Genomic DNA, 10,891 nt, shown 5'->3' with positions numbered 1-10,891 from the left:
TCTGGCGAATACGGTGGATGAGGAAGCAATTTGAAGCCCAATTCATGAATTTTTGCCATCCTTTTTAACTGATTTGTGACACGGTGCATTGTCTTGGTGAAGCAACACTTTCTTTTTCTTCAAATGCGACAGTTTTTCAGCGATTTCGGCCTTCAATCGGTTCTATAACGCTATTAATAGTCGCTGTTGATGATCCTTCCTTTCCTTTTTCAAGGTAGTCAATGAAAATTATTCCATGCGCATCCCAAAATACAGACACCATAACCTTGCCAACCGGCTGTTGCGTTTTCCCACGATTTGGAGCGGGTTCATCGTGGGCAGTTCACTCAGATGACTGTCGTTTGAACTTCGAAGTGAAATCATGTTTCATCCATTGTCACATATCGACGTAAAAACTCGGGTTTATTACGCTTGATCATCTTCAAACACTGCTCCGAATCATCAACTCTTCGTTGTTTTTGATCAAAAGTGAGCTCGCGCAACACCCACTTTGCACCGAGCTTTCTCATCCTAAATATTCGTGAATAATATGATGTACACGTTCAGTTGATATCTTTAGTGTCTGCTATTTCATTCAGTTTTAATTTATGGCCATTCAAAATGAATTTGTAGGTTTTTTAAATGTTTTCGTCGGTAACAACCTCTTTTGGGTGTCCACTGCTTTCACCGTCTTCGGTGTTCATTTCACTCCGTCTAAACTTAGCATACCAACCAATCCTTGCGGATTATTTTTGCTGGGGCAATGTCCGGAAACTCGGCATCAAGCCAAGTTTTTGCTTCAACACACTTCAACACGCGAAATTCCTTTTTATTAATTTTTTTTTCATAATAACAAAAGTTACTTCACTCAAAATGCTATAATTCACAAACTAATGATCCGACAGCTGTCAAATTTATACACGCATCTTGTGCGGGGTAGGACTAACTAAAAACATATTCTAGTAGCGCCATCTATGTGTCAGGCTGGAGACTTTTCAATTGATCTATTAGGAGGACCCATCGGCCCTATCATAGCCTCGGTGTAATAAAGTTTATGTGTTAACATTGCTGTTTTTCTATTAAATGCACCCAACACACTACACAAGATCAAAGGTTTGATTCTTTTGAGTATGTCCTAATATTGTGTTATCTAAGAGTCATATTATTTCGATAGTGACATAAACATGTATTATGTCCCTCATGTTTCCTTGATTCACTGAGTGGCAGTCGGTATCTGAAGGTCTCGGTGTAAGTAATCTCTCAACCTACAATACTTTTGTGGACTCTGTTCTGGAAAATTTGTATTTTGTTTATGTTACTCTTTGCAGAACATCCCCATAATTGAACTCAGTATGTCCATATAGGTTTCAGTACTTGCTTGTATAATAGCAATTTATTGTGTACTGATAAATGTGATTTTCTTTAGATTAACCAATACATTTTCCTATATTTTAAATCTAGTTCTTTTTTACATGTTCCTTCCATCGAAGTCGTGCAGGTGGATCATCATAATATTATTTAGTGTTATTGGCGCTTGTGAGATCTGATTATACGTGAACTGCACAGGCACAGATTTACTTTCGTTAATTTTTATTTTCCAGGTTTGGAGTCAATAATTTATATTGTCACTTGTCTGTTGAACGAGAATCGTAGTCATCAGCAAATGTAGCCATCGTGATATTTTCCATTTATGTAAAATAGGTAAATAATTTGTTCTTAATACACCTGTGGTAAACTTGCTTTAGCTTCTTATATTGTAAAACAAGATTCCTCTTGTTTGACTCTAAACATTCTGGCTGTAGGGTCAGATTTCAATAATTCAATAACATTTTCTGTAGCTTATGAATAAGTATATAACTGAAGATACCTTTTTAGCTTGGTAATTTTGCAGGTTTTGGGGTCATGAAAATTGTTATCCTCTAACAGTCTTGGACATGCTTTAGTGGAGAAACATACATAATGCTGATAAAGTTGGTTTTATTGATCCGATTGAGTTTTATAATGCCGTTTCTTGGTAGTATTTGCGACAGTTGTCCTGTCATTAAGTCATAGCCTGGCGATTTTTTTGGAATGTCAATTTAACTAACTTTGGTCACTTCTTTCGACGTTGGATACTTGAAAAGTTATGGCGAAGCTGAGAAGGCAAATTGCTATATATGTATAATTAAAATTGTAATTTTAAAAGTTCACATAATGGCAGAGAATGTAAAATTAAACTAGTTATCTAACATTCTTTCGCAGAGTATGTTAAATCTGTATAAATCAATATTATTTTGCCTGTGTCATTGTTCCTAGTGATTATTAAAAAATATGAAGTCTAAGCATGTGTATTTAAAAAGAAAATGGAATGAGAACTACTAATTTTGTTGCACACATTATTGTACATGTTTGGAATAGGCATTAATACATAATGCTAGTAAATGGAAATTATAAAATTACAAAAGTAGATTCCAGACATTCAAGGTACATTTAGAACACATTGGAGTATGAAAAAGCAAATGCAAATGAAATACATCGATAATATGTGAATATACATAATTGAATATAACGATGCTGTTATTTCGATACTGAAATATACCATATTTGACGTACATTTTATTTTGTTTTCAATACCTCAGTTAAAAGATTTTATTTATATTAGTCGCAGTTATTTAGTGAAGAAGAAAGGTAAATTAGTATATTTGACAAATGTAATAAGTATCTATTGATAAAAGTTTAAACTTTCAATTTCATTAATTCTCCTAAAATAAATGTATACGCGCCGTTAATTGTGGTAATTGTTTTCCAACGAGAGACCATAGCCAATTTTTGGACACGTCAAACATATCTAAAGTAAATTGAAATGTTTTTCATTTTATTTAAGTCAGCTAAATACCTCGGCGTCCATCTTGACGGTAGATTAAACTGGAAACATCTTGTTAGACAAAAAGCAAAACACATTAGAACCAAAAAAAAACAACTATACTGGTTAGTCGGAAGATACTCTCAACTTGATCTAAAATCAAAGAGGTTGATCTATAATACAATTATAAAGCCAATTTGGACCTATGGGGTTGCACTAAAAATTCAAATCAACTAGTCATCCAACGCTGTCAAAACAAAATTCTTCGATTAACTACCAATTCCTATCACTACGTAACCAACGAAGACCTGCACGATGACCTGGAAATCAAATGGATTTGCGAAGTTATCCAAGATTTCGCCTTGAAACACGAAAGAAGATTACTAAATCATACTAACGTGGAAGCAATACAACTACTAGACAACGCGCAGTATATCAGAAGATTGAAGCGAACCAAACCATACGAACTATATATATATATATATATATATATATATATATATATATATATATATATATATATATATATATATATATATATATTGATTGTAAATGAATTTATAATTAAGACTGTATTGAACTTATCTAATAAAGATGTTATAAAAAAAAAATTAAGTGAATGTGGGCTCAACTAACTAATCGTCTTGTTTAGTTCCCTGTAGCCTTTACTTTATATAGAGAAATGTCAAAACCACCGAATTTAACAGTTATGTTACGTTCTTTATATTAATATTTTGTATTATTAGACTGATCAAAATATCTGCAAGCATCTAATACATCCATTCCTTGATGGGATTCGAACTCGCGTATATTACAGTAGTAAGGGAACCGTACTGTCGCGTCGACTACTACATGATTAATGTACACAGACTATAGTATATCATTTGGTCATAATTTATCTACTGACCACCGAGCAGATTGTTAAACGATTAAGGGTAATCATTAAAGCAGAACGAAAGACACCAGCCAAACTTTTAAAAATACTATATTAAACGTAATAATTAAAAACAATGAACAAAAAAAGTAATGGGAATCGGATCACAACGAACGTTCGATCTTTTTCGAAACGAAAGAAATCTTTCTCTCTAAAATGACGTTAAATTTATAAATTTCGAGCCCTATCGACCGCCCTCTCTGGAGGCTTGCTCCACAATTACAAACTAAAAACAAACTTACATGCTATCTGGTTTAGTTTTAAACTATATCATACTTACAAATTTAAGAGTATTTATTAACTAAATCCCACTTGGCGAACGGAGGTACAACCCCAAAGGTGCGCGTTCGGACATAGGGGAGGGGCAGTTAGAGAGGGATGGAAAGCACGACACTGACAATTATACCATTTGGTATTGAATGGCTTATTAAATAAGAATATTAACTGAGTTATTTTTAAATTTCACTCCATATATTTTATATTACAAATATAATTCTGAATAACAATTACTATAAAACTTAAAATAATACAATTATTGAGACGATGTTCCTTAAGGTTCCATATTCAGAAAGCGTAGCTTTAAGAAGATTGAAAAGGTTACAAAATTGACGCCGATTGTGGTATTTTATTTCAGTTATTTCTTAATTAAGTATAAAAAAAAATAAGTGTCACATACTTGGACATTAGAAATACATTTTGGAGAAAAAATCCTAATTGCACATGTAGATAATCCATCTTAGATTTCCTTTGACTTGCCCTCAGAATAGAAACTTAATTTTCCAGGTATTGCGGATGATACGTAGAACTTTTTTTTTCATATAAGATATCATTTAATTCCACATTTAGGGCGTTACTAACATTTCTGTTATAATCCTACCTTAGAATTAGAATTCTTGATCCAACTTAACCAGTCGATCCTATTACGACACACAAATACTTGAGAACATGGTTCTCCATTATTATTTAAGCTCTTCCTTGTAGTTGAAACATTAAAAAAACCTGATTTAAACTTATCATTTGATATAATTACTAGTCTATAATTTTTATTATTACAATTTGGAAATAAAATTATTTTTACTTAAATTGATGTTTATGAATAATATATTTATTTAATTGATCTCACTTCTATTAGACTTCCGTATTTGGATCCTCAAAGATTGTTAACGCCTCTAAATTAATTTCACATGCCGTGCCATTCCCTCCCCTGCGAATCAAGGAACGAAATATCTCTTCTGAATCGGGAGGAGGGTATTTTTGAGGGAAAAATTGCACATAAATTAACGACGGCTTCGGTAAAGTTTTGAGGTTATACCTCAAGGGAATCACATATTAAACTAGGTCCTAGGAAGAAAACGAAACAATATGTTTATCAGTACACACAAACTGTCACGGGGCATGGTTCAGTCTTGGTTCTTCCTTTTCGGGAAGAGACACCTCCTTTCGCGCGTTCAGCACAACTACATCTCCCTTTCAACATTGCACAAGGATCAAATCATATGTTACTTGTATCAGGTGGGTGTAAAACCGATATTGTCGAGAGTACTGAGATCATTGAATCCAAACCAAAAATATTGCAGAATGGGTGCCCAAAATCGAACCGTATTTTTGCCGTCGGGAGAACAACGAAGGAGATCTTCGGCTTACGCCGTGACCGTGTCGGTGTCCGAGTGTCGACAAAGCGAGTCGGCCGGAGGGAGTGAGTAAGGCTTCTGTTTCCGCTGTCTCCGCCGTTCCCGACGCTCGCCCATCACTAAACGTAACTGATCGAGTTTGTTGCGGGTCACTGAGTTCTGTTCCTGGTCGTCGGGCAGTCTGGTGGACGGACAGCGGGCCGTCGACGTAGAGCAACATGGCGTCGAGGAGGCAAAGCTGGCCTGGGGGGACGCATCCTCGGACCCGGGGACCGTCTCCTCCCTGCTCTTGTTACCCTGGGCGCGACGCAGCTCCGGCACGGAACAAAGGAGGTCGTTGAGGATATGGACGATGGTGGCCACGTCTCGTCGAGGCCGGCCGCGCGAATCCTGGAGCGTGGGGCTGAGGGCTCCACTGAAGGTGCCGGAGTACACGTTCTCGCGTCTACTTCCTCCCAAAGCTGAAACAAATACATGTTAGTATTTCATTCAATAATACATTCTGTTAATGGAGTAATTCATTTAAAAAAATGCGTGGCAAGAAATTTTCAAATTTAAATCCAAAGATGGCAAAGAAATTTATATATATTTGAAGGTGTATTGAAAAACTGTTTATTAATTAAAAAAAATAAACAATGTGGGAATTTATTTCTTAAAAATAATATCGTCCAAATGTAAACTCTTGCACCTAAATCGCAGCTCATGCGATCGCTTTATACGAATGAAATAGTTTCTGATGCCATCCGGGATTCGTTAAACTTCACTAGCGGCAGTCTATTAAATCGGTAATTGTTAATGGACCTTCAGTTTTCTATTGACAAAGTCAAGATTTTGACTGGCATTTTTTGAGATTTGTTGGATCCATAATTTAATATCAAAGTATTTTTTAAATTTGAAGTTTTATCGTGATAAATTGGTACAACATATTTGTTGAGACGTAATTACATTTACTTTTATGTAAGGAAATTGTTTAACTTTGTTGAAAAATGTAAATGTTTTGTTCTTTTGTAACAGGTTAATTGAAAAGTCCCCGGCATACATAATTCCCTTCAAGGGTGATACACTGATTATTTTCGACACCACTTTTGTAGTACGATTTGCCCTTGGCATTCGACGAAAATGTCTTCCCAGCGAGCATTCTTTTGAGATCTGAGAACAGAAAATAGTCGCTGGGGGCCGGATCCGGAGAATACGGTGGATGAGGAAGTAATTCGAAGCCCGATTTTTGACACGGTGCATTGTATTGGCGAGGCAGCACTTTCTTTTTCTTCAAATGCGGCCGTTTTTCGGCGATTTCGTCCTTCAGACGGTCCAATAACGTTATATAATAGTAATAGTCGCTGTTCATGGTCCTTCCTTTTCAAGGTAGTCTTAAACAGGTGACTTTGATGTTACCGAGGAGAAAAGTTTGAAGACAATGAATAAGTATTGTTGGATGTAAATTCATGGATAAAAACTTATAGCATATAACTATAATAAAATTCTATCTTTTCATTGCAATTTTTAAATGGAATTAATTAATGATACATTTAAAAAAGGGGTATTTACAACTTCTAAGGCAACTTCCCAAATTCTTCGAAATGAATTAGTTTCAATCAAGTTTATATTTTATTTGTTAACATTTTTCTCTCTGCTTCTTACGCGTCCTGACCATATCAGCTGCGTTATTAATGTGTTGTATATAATTTTATTTTCAAAGCCATGTCATTACAATTTTGTTTTTTATCTCTGTCTCGTTTCCTCCATAACTTTTAACATATCTGAACTTGTCTATGTCCTCTAATGCTTGGCTTCCAAATTTTTGTTTTCTCCCAGTGTATTTTTAAGTTTTGTTTCTTATGTTGTTAATTTTTCAAGTACATCTTCTTTGGTAATTATAACTAGGTTATCTAGTTATCGTTTTTAAGAGCTGTTAAACTCTTGAAGGATCTTTTGTTACTCTTACTACATGATTTTACAAGTAGTTAATCCGCATTTGCAACAAATTTGTTCAAATTAAAGAAGTGCACCAAAAACTCCTGTAAATGAAATTTATTCGGGGCAAAAATCGACATTTTAGCAAAACAACATATGGTATTGATACAAAATCGCTAATAGTTCAAGGTTATGTTGTTGTAACGTAGATAATTTTAATAATAATTTATAGACGGAGTCTTATTTGTACTGCCAACAAATCTTATAGTTCTAGCGATTCTCGGATTAAAAATATGATTTGAAACGAGCGGTGATTATAAAAAATAAAAAAAATATTCAAACTGGAACAAAGAAACACAAGATTGAATAAACTGAGGAACAAAGAAAAAAGAAGTTAAGATACTAAATAATCAATTAACCTATGATTTAAAAAAGTTGAGTCTTGATCAGTAAGTCAACGGAAAATTCAATTGATATATAATATGGTTAATTGGTACAGTTTTATATCTCCAACTGAATGATCAAACATGACATGATTCTAAATTGAACATTCTTATATAGGAATAGTTACCAAAATAAATCAGACAATTAACAGTATGAATATACAATGTACACTGCAGTGTTATACAAATGCAAGAACGAGCTAGTAAGACCAATATTTTTAATTAAGTATAAGTTATTTTTTAGGAATAACAACCTAAAGACAAGTAACAAAACCCAAGCTCTCAGTATCCCAACGCTTCCAACTCTAGATGTTGCGGCATAGGGCTACAAATGCGGATCCAGGGGAATGTGGGCGAAACGCCGGAGTGTAACCCTTATTATAATTCAAACTAAACAAAAAAAAAAAAACAATAAATATATGTAGGAGCGCATAGCAGAAATAGAAACATAATTTATTAAAAATATGTATTATCTAATATATGTTACTGTTATGCAACCTTTTGTACTATAAAATAATCATTTGATTTTGGTTAAAACTACCTGAGACCCTTGACAACTGCTAAAATTCAATGGCACAATATTAAAAAAAATCTAGTTGGGATGAGGTTCAACCCACATCTTTCAAGGAAGTGCATAACTTTCAGATTGTTCTCAAAAAATTGTCATATGCTTTATTTACCATATCTAATGTATAATATTATTTTTATATTAGCTCATATTGTTCGTTTATTACACTGTAAAAAACCAATAATCAATATTTCTTGTGTACTATATACATATTTCTTCAAAAATTTATCTAATATTAGAATAACATTTTATATAGACACTAAAAAATTATATAAGGGTAGTTACATATAGTTTTGCGCATATATTAATTTACATCACTTTATATAATTGACTATCCAGCTCTTTGGCACAATTTGGAAGTTGTATTAGGTTATGAAACATTACACAATTGCATTGTATTGAATTATATTGATTTTGCCCATATAAATTTGGGTTATACCAATATATATCACTCATACAAAAAAAAACAAAATTAGACTACCCGCATTCTCTTCACTATTGTTCTTGGTTTGAAATAAAACTAAGTTTGACGAAACGATCTGAAAAATTATTCGCGAAGAAAAAACTTTTTGTTATTGGCCAGATAAGAATGTGACGGCCAAGCGATGATTTTCTGACACGTTTGAAATGTATAACAAAAAATTGAACGGAATGTTTCCTATGATGTGAACATAAAGTACACTTCCGAATATTTTGATGGGTATATGTGGCAACATTGTTCACAAATTTTCGTTTCACGATGACGTCAGAGTATAGCGATTGCACTACATTTGAACCCAACATCACGACACACCTCAACAGGAACTCGATCGTCGTATTAAATCGATATCCACATGTTTTATATACAAGAAAAGCCTTTAAAAAAATTATACTTGAAAGTCTCACTTCTTACCTTTGCCCTTGCTTCGCTGTCGTCCTGCGAAGATATCAGCTGAGAGTTTACGTAGGGAATGCTGCAGGTTTTTGCTGGCTTGTTGCAAACTGGGAGGTCCTGGTGACTGGATAAGAGGTGCACAGTTTGGTGGCCTTCAAACAAAATATGAGTATCAATTAACGGTGTACTAGGTTGGTTCAAACAACATACTTATTGGTGGAGGCAACTGTACTTAATTGTAATTGTATCAGCATCATATGATCACCTAAACGCATGCTGAGATTAAGAGGAGCTTTCCCACATAAGAACTCGTTCACTTGAGAATCATTTAGGGACTCCAATGCCTGCATTATTCCAATCTCCGGCCTCTGAGTCTGTTGGAATATTAATTATAGCTAAATGATTACTCATGGTACAAGGGGACTTACAATAAGACCTGCTTCGACGTTTGGCAGCAAGGTAATTTTAGATCCGTCCGTGATTCCATGCTGATACAAATTTCCTTCTTGTAATTGTCTGGAAAAACAACACACAATTATAATTATAGCTGTGTAACTGTATATTAGCTTCTAAACCCACTTATCTCTGAACAACAGACATATCCTGTCCCTGGGTACTTTCAGTCTTTTAGAGATTTGTTTCTTGAGGTTTTCCACGGTACCGTTAGCGTCTACACTGATATAGAACTCGCCCCCCGTCGTGGGACTGATTTGCACATTAATAAAGGCGTCCGTGCCACACCCTTGCGATATGGGGTTGCTGGTGGTTTCCGACGAGTTCTCCATGGTTCCCCGCACCTATAACGACACTGTACAACTGTTTTCCGTCTGCCTACGCCTATCGCACTATGCAAATCGCCCGACTATGTGTAATAATCATATTAAAAATAGAAAACTCCCTAAATTGTTGATCTATTCCCGAGTTTAGGTTAGCGTGGGCCCGTACTTTCGACTTTGGGGTGTAGAAAGTCGCTCTGAACGAACAGAACAAACACAAAGACCCGATCGAAGATCACCAGGCGAAGTTCGTGCTAGGATGATTCCGCCATATTGCCTGTGCACTTGATAATGTCAAATTTATTCTAAAAAAAATCGGTCGATCCAAACCGAATAGCGGTTGTTTTGCACGACTTTGAAATCCATAAAAATTAATATAAAGAAGCCCCTTCCTGATTATATTTTGAATGCCCTTTTGCTTAATTGGTAAATACGAATATTTTCTTATCATTTGCCTAGTTTATCACTAGTCTGTATCGACCGCTTATAATATTGCGTTTTATTTACTCCGAGCAGCCAATTTAAACATTTTTTTTTAATTAGATATCAATTTAGAAAGTCTGAAAAACTCACGTTGGGTTTTTTAAGAGGTAGCTATCGTCTTTGCGAACCAATTAATCGATCGAACATGGGCCATATCACTAATAATTTAATGATAACTAACATTTATTTAATTTAATTAGAAACTGTTTCAGAATATTCAGTTTTTTAATGAGAAGTAAATATTTAAGAAGTAAAATTACTAAAATGTAGGCAACTGAATATACCCTATTAGATCAGTAATATGTGAAGTTTTTAAAACTTTTCTATTAATAGAACTGCAGTAAAACAACATCGATTATATTATTTATACGTAATATTTCAAAGTTAATAAAGTCTAATAATATAATTATAATAATAACATAATAATATACTAATATTTCGGCGTCT

General features: G+C 34.3%; 1 protein-coding gene across 1 annotated transcript; it reads right to left on the bottom strand.

Moving 5' to 3' along the window:
* Positions 1-3,790: 3,790 nt before the first annotated feature.
* stx (ubiquitin-like domain-containing protein stuxnet) lies at positions 3,791-10,671 on the bottom strand. The gene is made up of 6 exons (XM_076409956.1): positions 10,535-10,671; positions 9,765-9,982; positions 9,614-9,701; positions 9,396-9,559; positions 9,204-9,337; positions 3,791-5,847 (listed from the first exon to the last, which is right to left on the bottom strand). The coding sequence occupies exons 2-6, from the start codon at positions 9,968-9,970 to the stop codon at positions 5,396-5,398; spliced, it is 1,044 nt and encodes a 347-aa protein (XP_076266071.1). The 5' UTR covers positions 9,971-9,982; positions 10,535-10,671; the 3' UTR covers positions 3,791-5,395.
* Between the last annotated feature and the right edge of the window lie 220 nt (positions 10,672-10,891).

This window comes from Rhynchophorus ferrugineus, unplaced genomic scaffold, assembly GCF_030347505.1.
Source record: "Rhynchophorus ferrugineus isolate W39M unplaced genomic scaffold, kcgeb_rfMv2 rfM7, whole genome shotgun sequence".
Lineage (NCBI taxonomy): Eukaryota > Metazoa > Arthropoda > Insecta > Coleoptera > Curculionidae > Rhynchophorus > Rhynchophorus ferrugineus.
The sequence above is the reverse complement of the archived record's forward strand: the minus strand, read 5'-3'. Positions and strand labels throughout refer to the sequence as shown.